Genomic DNA, 16,487 nt, shown 5'->3' with positions numbered 1-16,487 from the left:
GTGTTGCCCAGGCTGGAGTTCCAGCTCATTGCAGCCTTGACCTCCTGGACTCAAATGATCCTCCCACTTCAGCCTCCTGAGTAGCTGGGATTACGGGCGAGTGCCACTATGCCTAGCTAATTTTAAAATTTTTTTTTTTTTTTGAGACGGAGTCTCGCTCTGTCGCCCAGGCTGGAGTGCAGTGGCCGAATCTCAGCTCACTGCAAGCTCCACCTCCCGGGTTCACGCCATTCTCCTGCCTCAGCCTCCCGAGTAGCTGGGACTACAGGCGCCTGCCACCTCGCCCGGCTAGTTTTTTGTATTTTTTAGTAGAGACGGGGTTTCACCGTGTTAGCCAGGATGGTCTCGATCTCCTGACCTCGTGATCCACCCGTCTCGGCCTCCCAAAGTGCTGGGATTACAGGCTTGAGCCACCGCGCCCGGCCTAAAATTTTTTGTAGAGATTCACTGTTGCCCAGGCTGGTCTGAAACTCCTGGGCTCAAGCAATCCTTCGGCCTCGGCTTCCTCAAGGGTTAAGTTACAGGCCTGAGCCACTGGACCCCGAACACTTATCGATACTTGACATTTTATTTGTCTTTATGTGTTTTCTTCCCTGTAATGTAAACACTGTGAGAAAAAGGCTGTTGACTGCTGTGTCCCCAGAACCTAGGACAGCATGTGGCACAAGGGAGGCAGTTGATACTTTTGCATAAATTGAATGATACGTGGGAAAATACCTTCTATGACACTATTCTTGAATTAGTTACTTCATTTTGTCACTGAAGACAAGCTTGCTTTACCAAGAATTTGAACCAATAAGGTAACCTGTAGTGTATTTACTAACCAGATTATTTGAGCAGGGAGGTAGAATACAATAGAGAATTAGAGATGTTTGCATCCTGGCTGTAACCTCACCAGCTGTACTGCTTGGGATATGTTGCTTTGCTTCTGTCAATAAGATGACAAGAACGGTACCTACTCCTTAGTATTAAAAGATTAAGTGTGCTAACAGGGAGAGGGTCAAACGTTTGTTGTTTTATTACACAGCAGGACATCAGGTCTTACTTTTGTAGCTCCCCATCTCAAAGACAGGGATGGCAAATGTTTCATTCAGGAAAAAAATCCAGGTTGAACAATGGGGCTGTTGGGGTGGGGCCAAGAACATTCTGCTCGAATTAGCAGTATTAATGGGCCGGGTGAGGTGGCTCACGCCTGTCATCCCAGCACTTTGGGAGGCCGAGGCGGGTGGATCACCTGAGGTCATACATGGGTGAAAACCCGTCTCTACTAAAAAACCAAAAATTTGCTGGGCGTGGTAGCGGGCGCCTGTAATCCTAGCTACTTGAGAGGCTGAGGCAGGAGAATCGCTTGAACCCAGGAAGCAGAGGTTGCAGTGAGCCGAGACCACGCCATTGCACTCCAGCCTGGGCGACACAGCGAAACTCTGTCTCAAAACAAAAACAAAAACAGTATTAATGGAATGTAGTAGAACCCTCGAGCCCTACTATTGACACTTGGGGCCGAATCCAGACCCCGTCTTCCCGCTCGGATTCAGAACACCTTCCTGACTCCCTGGCCCTAGGGCCGCAGCTACCTCGGACAGCATCCTTTTGGGAAAATACCGCCCACTAGCCCCACGACTGGGAAAGAGTCGGGCAACGCCCCTCCCCTCAGCTAGGGCCTGCCGTTTCCTAGTGCTTGCCCAGCCGCCCTCAGGTCACCTTCACTACCGGGCCAAGGACCCCGTGGGAACTCGCAGCCCTCGCCACACCGGTTCCCCGCGCATCCATGGAGTGCCTAGAGAGAAGACCTGCATGGCAAAAACCTAAACGAAGAGATGAGAGGCATGGAGAGGAGTACGACAACAGAAGAAAGATAACAGTGGGAGGAGACGTTAGTTTCCTTTATACCTTTTGTTACTGGCGGTAGCAGGGAAGTTAGAAACGGTTTTAAAACAAATTTCAGACAGGCATTTTCCAAAGGCAAGCCTGGAGCGCACGGATCTGTACAACCGCGGAAGGCCCCGTTTCCGGTCCCTTGCGCCTGCGCTCTTGCAGCCAAGAAGGCGGGAGGCTGGAGTAGAGCGAAGCCTGCAACCGGAAGTGAAGGCAGATTTCCCTCCTTCGTCGCTGTTGCTGCCGCCATACGCGCTCTGCCTGCTTAGGTAAGCTTTGGCGTTCACTACAATCCGTTGCCATCTGCGCTTCTTCGCACCCATCCCGTCACATGGGTTCCTGATACCCTTTTCACAGGCGATCGTCTGGTCTCTGGGGCCTAGTTGGTTCCCTATTTCCGTAGCTTGCATCCCTTTCGAGAGCAAAGAGCTCTTGGGGGAAGGAAGGGAAGCTAAGGGGGGGCCCAATCCAAGATGGTGTCCTCGGCGCCATTGTGTTCGTTTTGCTCCCTTCTTCCAGTGGGTTCTTTTCATATTGGAGGCCTCAGCATCAATGAGAGGCGGCGCTAGGCGTCCCTTGGTCTTGGTATTTGCGGAGGGCGGGGCTCTTATCACCTTACTTGTCCTTCTTGAGCCCTTTCTTGGCCCACGGTGGGACTGGGAGGAGGAGCCGGTTTCTGGGCCCAGTTGGATTTTTCTCACCTTGACTCGCCCAAGTTAATTTGGAGTACCGTCCAAGTGTTTACTATTGGTGTCATTGTGTGTTTCTCCAAAAGGAGTCTCACCTTCGTAGCGCAACAGTGATGTCAGACCACTTGGTAAAGATCCTGTTAAAGCCTGGGGATTGCCTTTCTCTGTCAACTATTAACTTTGTTATTGTAGGGTGGAGACATGGATTTTTTTTTTTTTGGTGGCCAAGCCATTTGTCTTGCACCGCCCCTCCCCCCCATGCTAATTACACAGGGCTTTCTTAAACAACGGAAGGGAGGATACTGAGAAGTGGGAGGCTGAGAGCTATGGGAGGTGGACGGCGGCCATGTGATGTTTTCTTTTCGAAAGATGAGCGCTTTGCGCAGTGATGACCCTCATCTATCACCCTTGACTGATGGCTGCTGAGTTAGGCATCCATAACGGTGGGATTATAATAGGAAGGCGCAGTCTTCCTTTGAGGACTTTCCAGGACTCTGCTTGTCATCTCCATTTTCCACTTTACTAAGTTATTAATCATATTTTACCTTTTATTATCTATTATATTTCCTCACTGTTATTTTCAGATCAAGAATTTATAAGTTGGTCTTCCCCTTCCAACTTTTCTGGTTTCCGCTACTGTGATTGCTAATCTTGTTGGGAACCTGTGTCCTAACCACTTACGCTGGTGCTGCTTTTTCTGTTCTGTTGTATTTGCTTTTCGTTTTTATGTTGTGTATCTGTTTTTCTTTCCATGTAAAAGTTTCCTAGTTTAGGGAAAGTGGGAACTGGGAATGGAAAAGAGGTGGTGAAGGCTCTGCTCGTGACTAAGTCTTGCTTTTTTTTTTTTCCCCCTCCCCAGCTCTTCTGTTAGAAATAGTATCTTTATTTTCCTTTGCTGTTCCTCAATCCCCTACTCTTCACCCCTTGTTTTCACCTGTTTTGCGAGAACCCATCCAGATCCCCCTTCCCGTCTTCCCCTGCCGGCCCAGTTATGGCAGAGAACGATGTGGACAATGAGCTCTTGGACTATGAAGATGATGAGGTGGAGACAGCAGCTGGGGGAGATGGGGCTGAGGCCCCTGCCAAGAAGGATGTCAAGGGCTCCTATGTCTCCATCCACAGCTCTGGCTTTCGTGACTTCCTGCTCAAGCCAGAGTTGCTCCGGGCCATTGTCGACTGTGGCTTTGAGCATCCGTCAGAAGGTAAATTTTCTCTTGGGCATGTAGTGCTCATTGAGCTCTTTAAGGGTACAATAAAAAGATGTGTTTGTTGTTGCTCAGGTGGTAAAAGTTTATACTTAAGGCTAGATCAGGGTCAGGTGCAGGGGCTCACGCCTGTAATCCCAGCGCTTTGGGAGGGCAAGGCAGGAGGGGTGGTCACTTGAGCTCGAGTGCAAGAGAAGCCTGGGCAAGATAGGGAGACTCCTGTCTCTACTAAATGAAGCAGGTGAAGGTTGAGGCTTCAGTGAGCCGCGATTGCACTACTGTACACCAGCCGGGGAGACAGTGAGGAAAAAAAAAATCAGGAGATAAGTATCAAAAACGATTTTGGATAGAGGAGGATTATACAGACTTGTTCTTTCTTTCATGATAGCACCAAAGTGCTAATTATCCAAAAGTAGCTTCCAGGTCTGCCATTCATTCTTGTGACTGACTTTTTTTGTCTGATTATTTTTAATTTTGTCATTTGACTTGTAATTTTAAATTTCCAGAAAGGTCCTGATTGGACCTGTAGTCTCCCTCTGTTGGGCCAGGCCAACTGTGGCCTCTGGAAACCTCTATGACTGGTTTAGAGATGACTGGCTTCCGGGTCAGGTACCAAGTCCTTCATTTTGTCCCGGGTTGTTGTTATGTGACCCGAAGTATGGCAACCTAAGTAGGAGAAATGGTCTTTAGCAGGTATTCAGATGTCATGAATTGTTATAGATTAAGAAAAATAAGGACAGAGCTAGGAGCATTGAAGGTGAGCGGTTGGTAGATGCAAGGGGGCTCTTAGTAGGACTGGGAAGGCCTAGATCTGGAGGAGGCTAAAGCTGGGATGAATTAGGAGAGTCTGATTTTGAGGTGAATATAATTGAGCAGAGAGAGGTAAAAAGGGTCTGGAAGTTGGCAAGAACCAGGTAAATACTAGACTGAGAATTGAGTGGTAAGAAATGGGCTTGGCATGATGAAAAAGGTTGTAGAGTTATCTGGAGACTGAAGTCTAATTTATCTTTCCCCCCTACTTTTAGTCCAGCATGAGTGCATCCCTCAGGCCATTCTGGGAATGGATGTCCTGTGCCAGGCCAAGTCGGGCATGGGAAAGACAGCAGTGTTTGTGTTGGCCACACTGCAACAGCTGGAGCCAGTTACTGGGCAGGTATATTTGGGGAGAGTGCTGGGGAAGGGGTTTTGGTTAGGACTATAAGGGAAGGGTGTTTTTGTCCTAGCTACATGATGACCTCGGTTACCCTTGACAACCTGACAGCTGTGGGGAATGTTCTGTCCAAGCATGGGGTTCGTGATTTAGATCACAGAATTGAAGTCATTTATTATCGACCCAGGTGTGTTTTTGTCAGTCACTTCCCTAGAGGGAACGATGAAGGGTACACTCATGGTATGTCTCGGTCTACTTCCTGCCTAAGGTGTCTGTGCTGGTGATGTGTCACACTCGGGAGTTGGCTTTTCAGATCAGCAAGGAATATGAGCGCTTCTCTAAATACATGCCCAATGTCAAGGTAAGCCGAGGTAAAGAGACCTCAGAGTGAGGGTGTGGCAAGTTGGAGGGATAAGAAACTTGTAGGCCAGTAGTCTCTTTAATTTTGGAGAAGTTTTAGTTTGCCATGGTTTAACAGTGTTAAGATCCTATGTAACAGGAGGATTCGTAATTGGGCTATGGATGATGCTTAACCAAGACCACCCTTTTCTTACTACTTTATACTGACTTTGAATCCTATCAGTTTGATAATTTTGGGGTACGTGGCAGAGAAAGCCAGAAACTTTAAAACAGCTTCAGGGGTGTGTGAATATTGAGGATTCTGGCCAAGTGCGCAGCAGCTTACACCTGTAATCTCAGCACTTTGGGAGGCCAAGGCACGTGGATCATTTGAGATCAGGAGTTCGAGACCAGTGTGGCCAATGCGATGAAACCCTGTCTCTACTAAAAATGCAAAAATTAGCCGGGCGTGGTGGCACACACCTGTAGTCCTACCTACTTGGGAGGCTGAGGCAGGAGAATCACTTGAACCCAGGAAGCAGAGGTTATAGTGAGCTGAGATTGTGCCACTACACTCCAGCCTGGGTGACAGAGTGAGACTCCCATCTCAAAAAAAAAAATCTGATTGAAGTTAAGCATTTTTGGCAATTATCCTTCATAGGTGATGCTGTATCTCCTGTTTCGCCACAAATCGGGTTGACTTATGTTAGTTATTTTTATTTTTATTTATTTGTTTTGAGATGGAGTCTTGCTGTGTCCCCTGGGCTGTGAGTGTAGTGGTGCGATCTCAGCTCACTGCAGCCTGCACCTCCCAGGTTCAAGCGATTCTCCTGCTTCAACCCGCTGAGTGGCTGGGACTACAGTGTGCCATCATACCCGGCTAATTTTTTTTTTTTTTTTTTTTTGGTAGTGACAGGGTTTCACCATGTTGGCCAGGCTGGTCTCGAACTCCTGACCTCAAGTGATCCACCCACCTTGGCCTCCCAAAGTGCTGGGATTACAGGTGTGAGCCACTGCGCCTGGCCTCATTAGTGATTTTAGGTTTACCATAGGATTAGCATCGTGACAGTCTGATTCCATGGTCATTCTTTTCCCCCTTAAAACTAGAGTTTCTGGTGTTATTTGACACTGTACCAAGGCCCAGATCCCTAACCAACTATTCACCTAATGGTTTTAACATGAAGTGATAATATTTCACCCAAAGCAGTAATTTCATGGGGTTTGTATGAAGGAGTTTGAGATTCTGGGTTTATTTAGGACAACTTAATGTTCCATGTGTTTTTTTGTGGTACTTTACACTAATCTGGTAATTTCTTGCCGTCCTTTATTTATTTATTTTTTATTTTTTGAGATAGAGTCTCGCTCTGTCATCTAGCCTGGAGTACAGTGGCTCAATCTCGCCTCACTGCAATCTCCACTTCCTGCATTCAAGCGATTCTCCTTCCTCAGCCTCCTGGCTAAGTTTTGTAGTTTTTGTATTTTAGTAGTAAATTTGTAAATATTGTATTTTAGAAGAGATGGGGTTTCACCATGTTGGCCAGGCTGTTCTTGAACGCCTGGCTTCAAGTGATCCACCTGCCTCGACTTCCCAAACTGCTGGGATTACAGGCGTGAACCACCGGGCCTGGCTTTATTTTATTTATTTATTTATTTATTTAGAGACGGAGTATCACTCTTGTTGCCCAGGCTGGAGTACAATGGTGAGATCTTGGTTCACCGCAACCTCTGCCTCCCGAGTAGCTGGAGTTATAGGCGTGCGCCACCACACCTGACTCCTTTATTTTTTAAATGAAGCTTGGCCTCATAAATGAAGGAAGACGGTTAGATTAAGTCAGAAGAACTGAATTATTGTCCTGACTGCTCCGACTAGCTATGTAACTTCAGGCAGTCACCCTCAGTGTTTGGTGGGGGGACATAAAATTTCTAAATTAGGTGACCTCTAAAGTTCGTTTTAGTTTTGAAACATGCTAAAAATTGGTTTAGCTCAAACAGTGGGAACTCTGGGGGGATTGGATTCTTTCCTTCCTCTTTTTTGAGACTCTTTGCTCCTGGCTCTCGGCAGGTTGCTGTTTTTTTTGGTGGTCTGTCTATCAAGAAGGATGAAGAGGTGCTGAAGAAGAACTGCCCGCATATCGTCGTGGGGACTCCAGGCCGTATCCTAGCCCTGGCTCGAAATAAGAGCCTCAACCTCAAACACATTAAACACTTTATTTTGGATGAATGTGATAAGATGCTTGAACAGCTCGGTGAGTGGCAGTGCTGGGACTTGGCTAATGCTGGGGAGTTGTTCCTTGGAGCCAAATGATGTTTATTTGAAACAGGAGCGCCTCAGTGCAAGGACGACTCTTATCTATCACCCATGACTGATGGCTCTGGGTTCCCTGGTTGGTCTTTATTATGCTTTTAAGCACAGTAAAGGATGTCATCTATCATCTTTCTATGATTTTTGTTTTTAATCTTTGAGAATAGGGGACTTCGGTAATTTCAGGCCTAAGTCATCACCACCACCACCGTTTTCATTATAGATTCCTATACTGGGAGTCATAGGGGAGATTCTAAACTGAAAGAGAAGACAGTACCCTTCTGGCATCTCCAGCACAGCATTTACAGTCAGAATTTATAGCTGAATAAGTTTCTAGACTCAGGTCTGGGATTAATGTAGAGAGTGTAGCAGTTCGTGTGGTGTGGTATTCTAGTGTGCCAAGTGGGGTTAATGGAAGTTTTTTCTGTAAGAATTGAATCTTGGTGAATGAGTGTGGGGTTGGACATAGGCCCAATAAGTCATTACAAATGGTCTTTGGCAATTCAGTATGGTGAGTTATAAAGGTGGGCTCCAGGTAGCAATGTCATATTTGCCTGACTTGATAGAAAAGAGATCCAGAGAGTCATAGATGGACTCTGCTACCTGGAATGTAATATATGGTTGATACTTGTAGTCTCCTGAGGGCTGGCTGGGGCTTGGACAGGAAAGGATTGGGAGAAGGGCCTGTAAAGCATGTTTCGAAGGCCTTGAGAGCATCTGCACTGGGCTTTGTCCCCGTTTTATAGTTGGGAACTTTGGGGTTTTATCTTATTTCTTGCTTGTTTAAAATGAACAGCTGGAATCTGATCCCAATTCTTGATTCCAAGTCCATTGCTCTTTCCATTGTGTTATTACTATTTCCAGCAATCTTCACCTCACTGGAAAGTCTACCTCTAATCTTTGTTTATCATACTTGCTTATTTTCTCCTACAATTTTTTTTCTTGTTCTTGTAGACATGCGTCGGGATGTCCAGGAAATTTTTCGCATGACCCCCCACGAGAAGCAGGTCATGATGTTCAGTGCTACCTTGAGCAAAGAGATCCGTCCAGTCTGCCGCAAGTTCATGCAAGATGTAAATACCCTTCTACCTTCTCTCCCTCCACTCCCCGCCCGCTGCCTCCTCCCCTTCCTCGCCCTCTTCCTCAGACTCCCTTGTCATTCAAGTGCCAAGAAGGCGGCTTGTGCCCAACTGGGAGTAATGACTCCTTGAAGAGACATACAGAAGCAGAGACAGCTAGTGTTAGGGTCTGCGCGGGTGCCAGGGAAACTCCGGAAGACTTGGTCGGGTTAATGTGAGAGCGGGTAGTGTTCGACTTTTTCAAAAATCACAACATTTTTGAACCTCTTCTCCCTTTGGGGGAGGGCAGAATTTTTCTGCCCTGCCACCCACCCATCGTCTCTTACGTGCCCCCTACAGCCACGCACTGTCAAGGTGGCGTCGAGCATACAGCTGGAGCCTTCTGCTCACCAAAACTCCTACTTTCCGGTGGCAGGAGAGCAAGAGAGGGACAGACAGATGGCAGGGCATGTCCAAAAGAAGAGCATCAGCACAAATGAATCCTCCCCTTCCCCACCTCCAGGGGTGGGGGCCTTTGGCACCTCAATCCCCGATACCCTACTCCTTCCCACCCACATCTCCTTGCACCCATCTGGAACCTCGGTTGATGTGAGCCGGCAACAGAGAAGCACCGTGGCGCGGCGAGGGAATGCGGACGGCACCCAGCGGTGGATGGCGGCAGCGGAGGCCGCGGGGAAACCTGACCAGGAAGCTGAGGACCAAACCAGCCTCTTTTTCCGTTCCCGGTTTTTTTCCTGAACCCAACGCGTGCCGTGCCCCGTTTCCCCCCATATGTGTTGGGGAGGGGTGTCCTCAATGGGGTGGTAGATTTTTTTTTTTTCCTTAAAAAATTTTTTTGTTTTTTTTAATACTCAGAGGAGAGGGACATAGGAAAGGTAAAGTGGATGTAATCGGGTGGGTGTTAGGGTTTGGGGCTAGGTGGGGCCAATTGCATAAGCAGTGGAGTGTGTTCTCCCTGCAGTGTTCCTTCTCGTGGGATGATAACTCTTTAGCTTTATTTGGGGCTAGAATGAGATTTGAAGAAGGCCATGGAACTTCTTTTTAGAAAGCCTTCCTTGGCTGGGCCTGGTGGCTCACCTTTAATCCCAGTGCTTTGGGAGGCCAAGATGGGAGGATTGCTTGAGCCCAGGAATTTGAGACTAGCCTGGGCAGTGTAGTGAGACTTTGTCTCTACCAGAAAAACCAGGCATGGTGGCGCATGCCTGTAGTCCCAGCTACTTGGGAGGCTAAGGCAGGAGGGTTTGCTTGAGCTTGGGACACGGAGGTGGCAGTAAGCTGTAATTGTGTCACTGTACTCCAGCCTGGGTGATAGAGTAAGACCCTGTATCAAAACCTGCCCTTTGGGATTGGGCTTCTGTTTTTTCCCATGACATACCCATCCTTTCCTATTTTGTCCTCTGGGTCTTCGTATTAACTATCTTCCCCCAGAGAAGTACAAAAGTGTTAGGAAAGTTGGGTTTTGGAGTTGTGGTAATTTCTGTCTTTGTTACTCTCCTCCCCTTCAGGGGGTTTTTAAATTTTAAAGATGAATGCAGTGAGGTATAATGGTGTGTGCCTGTAGTCCCAGCTATTCGGGAGACTGAAGCAGGAGGATCACTTGAGCCCAGGAATTTGAGGCTATAATGTGCTATGATTGTGCCAGTGAATAGCCACTGCACTCCAGCCTGGGCAACATGGTGAGATCCTGTCCCTTAAAAGCATATCTGCCTGCTCTGAATTTGGTTTTTTAATACCACTTACTGATACCTTCCCTGTAAACCTGTAGATGGTTTAATTCGTAGTGAAGAGACCAGTCTCATCTAAAATTATCCTGTTGTGGTCTGACGGCAAGTTACTTATCTTGAGTAATTTTTGTTTCTCCTTAAGTGGCATTTTGAGTGTCCATTGCAGTGTTCTGATCTTAAAATTGACATCCACTTTCCTAATGTATATGAGATTCTCTTAGTTGAAGTCGGAGAATCAAATGGAGCAGTTGTCCTGCCCCCACCCCATGTTCTTACAAGCAACTGTGATGGAGTTATTCTGACCTTGAGTCACTGCCTCCCATCATTTCCCAGATGTTTGGGCCTTGCTCTCCCTTTGAGAATCATCTTCCATATTTTTTCTTTCTTCTCCCACCTCTATTTGAGGTAGTGGCATCTGTGCCATTGAGTGGTTTCACTGCTCCTTTACTTCATTTGCAGTTTCTTTCCCATGATAGTTTTTAGTTGGGCAGTCTTAAAACCCCTCTGATAGGAAGGAAATTAGATGTAATGTGAGAGAGACCACAGTAAAATATGGGTAGTTTTGGGAGTGGGGTGGGGTTTTCAATCTTCTCTTTCCTCCCCATCCCCCCATGGGGTGTATTGGAGATCAGCTTCCTCCACCCCCCCCGGTTTAACCCCCCCACTCTGCCCTCCTCCCGTTCCCCACCCCTTCCTCCCCCCCAGCCAATGGAGATCTTCGTGGATGATGAGACGAAGTTGACGCTGCATGGGTTGCAGCAGTACTACGTGAAACTGAAGGACAACGAGAAGAACCGGAAGCTCTTTGACCTTCTGGATGTCCTTGAGTTCAACCAGGTCAGTTACACGTCCAGTAGGGGGATGAGCATTGGAGCACTCCAGCTGTAGCAGAAACCTGGATATTAAGTACACTTTTATTGAGGAAATCACATGTGTGATGTGGGAGAGAATTATGAGGGTGTAAACATTAGGGGCTGAGCATGAGTAAGGTGGAAGCTGCTTTTCTATTCTGTGGTTGGCATGGATATGTATGTCCTCAATAACCTCAAGGAAAATAAACTTCAAAAGTTAAGATCCTTGGCCAGGTACGGTGGCTTATGTGTGTACTCCCAGCACTTTGGGAGACTGAGGCAGGTGGATCACTTGAGCCTAGGACTTTGAGACCAGTCTGGGCAACATGGCGAAACTTCATCACTACCAAAGAAGAAAAAGTTAGCCAGGTGTGGTGGTGTATGCCTGTAGTCCCAGATACTCTGGTGGCTGAGGTGGGAGGATAGCTTGAGCCCAGGAGATTGAGGCTGCAGTGAACTATGATTGCACTACTGTGCTCCAGCTTGGGCAGTGGAGTGAGACCTTGTCTCCAAAAGTCCTTGAAAGGTTTTAGGAAGTTGTTAAAGGCTTGAAATGATTTTGGGGGGCATGTTAGGGTTCTTAAATGTTTAATTCCTCTAATAACTGCTTATTCAAGAGAAGCATTTGTGACTGGGTGCAGGGCAGTGGCTCAAGCCCATAAATCCCAGTACTTTGGGAGGCTGAGGCAGGAACATCGCTTGAACCCAGGACTTCAAGACCAGCATGGGTAACGGAGAGATGCCCATCTCTACAAATAGTTAAAAAAAAAAAAAAAAAAAAAGTAGTTGGGTGTGGTGGTGTGCACCTGTGGTCCCAGCTACTTGGGATGCTGAGGTGGAAGGATCTCTTGAGCCCAGGAGGTGTAGGCTGCAGTGACCCACGATTGCACCACTGCACTCCAGTCTGGGGGACAGTGAGACCCCATGTCAAAAAAGTGTTTCATTAATATACTTGTGAGTGGCCTATTTGCACTTAAAACTACTTTCTAGAATTAGGATAGCTCCCTTAGGTTTAATGTTTTGGTGAGCAGGAATATCAGTTACCCCTCCAGATCTTAATTCTAGTTTTTTATCACTTTTTCATGAGGTGATCTCATCCTTGTCTCCTACCATGTCTTTCAGTTTTGGTTTCTGAACTTGTGCTACCTCAGAGGCCAGCCTCCCTAGGGAAAAATCAGTGCTAAAATAAAGTTATATTTCCTCTTCTGCTCTAAATATATAATGGGGGAATAAGAGAGATGAAGAGGAATTCCTGAGAACGTAATTACTAGAAACTCCTCTCTCCCATGTAATGTCTCACACACACTATGGACTCCTATTCCCCCAATTCGTGACCCCCCCACCTCCCACCCCACCCCACAACAGGTGGTGATCTTTGTGAAGTCTGTGCAGCGGTGCATTGCCTTGGCCCAGCTACTGGTGGAGCAGAACTTTCCAGCCATTGCCATCCACCGTGGGATGCCCCAGGAGGAGAGGTGAGTTGAAGATGGGAAAGATATTTTGTGTCTTTGGGAGAAAGACAGTTGAGACAAGGGCATCTCAACATTTTTAAAATTTCCTTTCTCACAAAGGCTTTCTCGGTATCAGCAGTTTAAAGATTTTCAACGACGAATTCTTGTGGCTACCAACCTATTTGGCCGAGGCATGGACATCGAGCGGGTGAACATTGCTTTTAATTATGACATGCCTGAGGATTCTGACACCTACCTACATCGGGTAAACCCCACAGGCTGAAGAAATCCCACTCTCCCATTCCCTTCTTTTCTATTTGTACATCTTCATCCCTGCCTCTGGATCTCTTTCCTCTTTGATCTTCCAGTGCTACCCTCTGTCTCCTTCCAGGTGGCCAGAGCAGGCCGGTTTGGCACCAAGGGCTTGGCTATCACATTTGTGTCCGATGAGAATGATGCCAAGATCCTCAATGATGTGCAGGATCGCTTTGAGGTCAATATTAGTGAGCTGCCTGATGAGATAGACATCTCCTCCTACAGTGAGTACTGATCTCATGAAACCCTTTAGGTCCTCCCTGTTCCTTAGTGTGTTTGTCCTAAATCCCATCACTTAGATCATTGGCACCTGATGCATAATGGACACTTGGCTGGTTCATGCCCCCTGATCTTTGATGCTGTGTTGGGATGCTTTCCTGACCTTTATGTGGGGTCTCTGTCTTCTCTCATCGTATTACATCCCTTCCCTCACCCCCACATCTGTCCTGTGAACCCACACAGTACACCAGCATCTGCATGTGTGCTGTGTGTTCCTGCCTGGCTTTCCCCTTTTCATGCCTTATTCTGACCATGCTATGTTTTCTCCTTAGTTGAACAGACACGGTAGAAGACTCGCCCATTCTGGAATGTGGCCGTCTGTCCTTCAGGAGAGGACACCAGGGTGGGGGTGAAGGAGACACTACTGCCCCCACCCCTGACAGCCCCCACCCCATGGCTTCCATCTTTTGCATCACCACCACTCCTGAACCCCCATTTCTGATTTGTCAGAATTTTTTTTAACAAAACTAAAAATGAAACACATGTGTCTGTGGTATCTATAAGTGCTTCGTCCCTTTATTGTATTTGGGGTGAGGTATTTTAGGGCATGGTCCAGGGTAAATTCCTGTAAGGCCTGGGTGCCCTGCCTGGTGTGAGATTAAAGGGGAATGGGACTAAGACTGCAGAGCCCTGGCTCCCCCACTACCTGCCAATTGCCCGCGATTTGTGGGGGTCTCTTCCACTTTCTCTGGTCTGGGAGCGGCTGGGGTGTCTCTGATCCCGAGGCCGCTGGTGGGTGGCACATGGATTTTCAGTGCCAGAGGGTGCTGTGGGCACTAGGGGAAGCTTAGACGCCTCCTCCCAGGCTCTCTCGGTGCCTCCTCATCTGTTCCTTCAGCTTCTGGATCTTGAGCACCAGGGCTTGGGCCTCCCAGGCTCCCTCCTGTCCTTCCAGGAGGGCCTGGTATAGCTCCAGCTGCTGTTCCAGCAACTCTTCAGCTTGGGCCAGCTCAGCTGTGCGGTGGATCCCGGGGCCCTGGTGAGGGAATTAGGGGAGGGAGCATCAGCCAGGGCAGGGGGCCGAGGCCCTGGGAAACTGTTGCAGGCTCTGGGCTGGAAGTGAGAAATTCCACCTTCCCTATCTGGTTTTGACCCAGTCCTTTAAGGACACCTGTATTGAGAAGCCCAAGTAGCTCCCTGTCTTGGGCATAGGCCTTTGAGGGGGGTGGTGCAGATAGAGTCCCCTGGCCCAGGGGCCATAACTGGTTTCCTTGAACAAGGATATGGGGTCACTGGAAAGAGGATCGGCAGCTCCTCCCCACTAAGAAATAATTAACTGTTATGTGAGGGGGAATAGATCCTGTTCAAGGACTTTGTGGACTGTGCTGCTGTGGGTGGGGGTGGGGGAAGGGAGCCCTGCGGTCTGGACTGGGGGAGGGGAGGAGAGGAGCTGGTAGCTGAATTTAGGAAAAGAGCTGCAGGGGTAGGCATGGTGTGGGGTGGTGCAGGGTGGGATTGAGGGTTTTTTTTCCACACCCCAGTACAAATTCTCACACCCTCTTTTTCCTACCTGTGGTGCCACTTACCCTGGGAGTGGATGTCATCTTCCCATTGCCTCTGGAGCTGGTCTGCTCTTCCATGCTTGCCTTGGGGTTTTGGGAGCAGCACCCACGGGAGCCCTGGGGTGCCAGGGACCAAGAGGGCAGAAGGAGGCGAAGGAAATGGCACCGAGAGAGCCAGGGCAGAGGGGGGACCATGGTGGGTGACCTGGCAGGGAGCTGTGTGAGCTGCACAACAGCCACCAGGAACTGGTTCCCTCCAGGCCTCGGCCTCACTTCAGTGCCTGGCCCTGCCCAGGCCCCGGCCCCCAGCCCTGCCCCTGCCTCTGTCCCGCTCTGCCCCCACCTCTCTCCCAGCCTGGCCCCAGACAGAGTCCAGGAACAACTCCTGTTCCTGATGTGAAAAATGTTCCTGCCAGTTTAGGCAGAACTTGCTTTAGAGCACTGGCGCCCAGCCTACCACAGGTCTGTGATTTGTTTTGTTTTGTTTTGTTTTTTAATCTAGTGTTTATTAGGTATGAATTTTACAAACATTACTTACATTAGTGGTAGCTGTGGAGCTGGAGAGTATTACACCTTTTCCAAGCTGCATGGCGAGAACCACCAGTAGTGTGGTAGAACTTACAGCCCTTTCCAAGGTTATGGCTCTCTTGGCCTGCAGATAGCCCACGCATCTCCCTGTGCTTGTTGTGGACCACTGGGTGTCAGGTTTCCTTCTGATAGTGTTGTGGAGTGCATCAACTAGGATAAACTCAAAAACTTTGTATGTGGAATCTTTAACCAGCCCAATGAGAATTCAGGACTCAGAGCCCCACAGTAGCATCCAGCTTGCTCTTCTGAGCTAACTAGCTGGTTAACACCATGATAGGCTTGCTGTCAAGTTGCATTCTTAGGAACTGGATTTTCGGCCACCACGGCGCTTCTATATAACGCAACCTTGCTTGGCTGTAGCCCAGTAGTGTGTTTTATTGGGCTGGGTGGGGCCGGGAGGGGATCCCTGTGGAGAGCAGAGAGCTGGTGGTACTGCCAGCAACGGACCCTCAGAAGAAAGCTCATGACATCAGACTGCTTCTTCATAGCTCCTGGATGTACTTGTATGCACCATCTTGGTTTACCCAGTGGCTGCTGCCAGACAGAAAGGAAAGGCTACCACAGGTCTTGCGTCTTTTTTTTTTTTTTCTTTTGAGACAGTCTCACTCTGTCGCCCAGGCTGGAGTGCAGTGGCACAATCTGGGCTCACTGCAAGCTCCGCCTCTCTGGTTCACGCCATTCTCCTGCCTCAGCCTCCCGAGCAGCTGGGACTACAGGTGCCCACCACCATGCCTGGCTAATTTTTTGTATTTTTAGTGGAGATGGAGTTTCACCGTGTTAGCCAGGATGGTCTCCATCTCCTGACCTCGTGATCCGCCCATCTCGGCCTCCCAAAGTGCTGGGATTACAGGCTTGAGCCACTGCACCCGGCATGTCTTTTTCTTTTCTTAACACTGTCTTTTCTCATTTCACTCTGCAAGGTAGGAATTACATCACTGGTTTGCACCTGAGGAAATTGGCTCAGATGGTTTCATTCAGCACTCACTGGGGAAGTGTCTGTTGGGGGCAGCTCTAGGCTGGATGTGCTCGAGGGTCCACAGCTGGTTGGTAGTAGGGCCTGGAGGGTTCACGTCCAGGTCCACCTGACTTGAAAGCTCATCCTGAGCTTTTATTGTGCTTCCCTTTATTGCTCTTTGCA

The 16,487-nt window shown here is 48.4% G+C and overlaps 2 protein-coding genes and 2 non-coding genes across 7 annotated transcripts; 3 read left to right on the top strand and 1 right to left on the bottom strand.

Annotated features, from left to right (window-relative positions):
- Positions 1 to 1,642: 1,642 nt before the first annotated feature.
- Positions 1,643 to 13,762, top strand: DDX39B (DExD-box helicase 39B). 4 transcript variants are annotated; one of them, XM_025384206.1, is made up of 11 exons: positions 1,643 to 2,144; positions 3,554 to 3,766; positions 4,795 to 4,922; positions 5,188 to 5,280; positions 7,321 to 7,504; positions 8,515 to 8,633; positions 11,069 to 11,200; positions 12,580 to 12,689; positions 12,786 to 12,930; positions 13,057 to 13,204; positions 13,532 to 13,762. In XM_025384206.1, the coding sequence occupies exons 2-11, from the start codon at positions 3,556 to 3,558 to the stop codon at positions 13,546 to 13,548; spliced, it is 1,287 nt and encodes a 428-aa protein (XP_025239991.1). In that variant the 5' UTR covers positions 1,643 to 2,144; positions 3,554 to 3,555; the 3' UTR covers positions 13,549 to 13,762. The 4 variants fall into 4 exon arrangements, with proteins under 4 accessions (XP_025239991.1, XP_025239990.1, XP_025239993.1 ...); XM_025384205.1 differs by having other exon boundaries at positions 3,424 to 3,766; XM_025384207.1 differs by having other exon boundaries at positions 2,082 to 2,144; positions 3,522 to 3,766.
- Positions 2,908 to 2,985, top strand: LOC112623960. The gene has a single exon (XR_003119297.1). It is a non-coding gene; the product is annotated as a small nucleolar RNA SNORD83 (small nucleolar RNA).
- LOC112623961 lies at positions 7,555 to 7,630 on the top strand. Its single transcript, XR_003119298.1, has one exon. It is a non-coding gene; the product is annotated as a small nucleolar RNA SNORD83 (small nucleolar RNA).
- Positions 13,752 to 15,003, bottom strand: MCCD1 (mitochondrial coiled-coil domain 1). Its single transcript, XM_025384214.1, has 2 exons — positions 14,786 to 15,003; positions 13,752 to 14,235 (listed from the first exon to the last, which is right to left on the bottom strand). Exons 1-2 carry the CDS (start codon positions 14,954 to 14,956, stop codon positions 14,047 to 14,049), a joined length of 360 nt encoding a protein of 119 aa, XP_025239999.1. The 5' UTR covers positions 14,957 to 15,003; the 3' UTR covers positions 13,752 to 14,046.
- Between the last annotated feature and the right edge of the window lie 1,484 nt (positions 15,004 to 16,487).

This window comes from Theropithecus gelada, chromosome 4 (genome assembly GCF_003255815.1).
Source record: "Theropithecus gelada isolate Dixy chromosome 4, Tgel_1.0, whole genome shotgun sequence".
NCBI lineage: Eukaryota > Metazoa > Chordata > Mammalia > Primates > Cercopithecidae > Theropithecus > Theropithecus gelada.
This window is presented reverse-complemented; position numbering and strand designations above follow the sequence as displayed.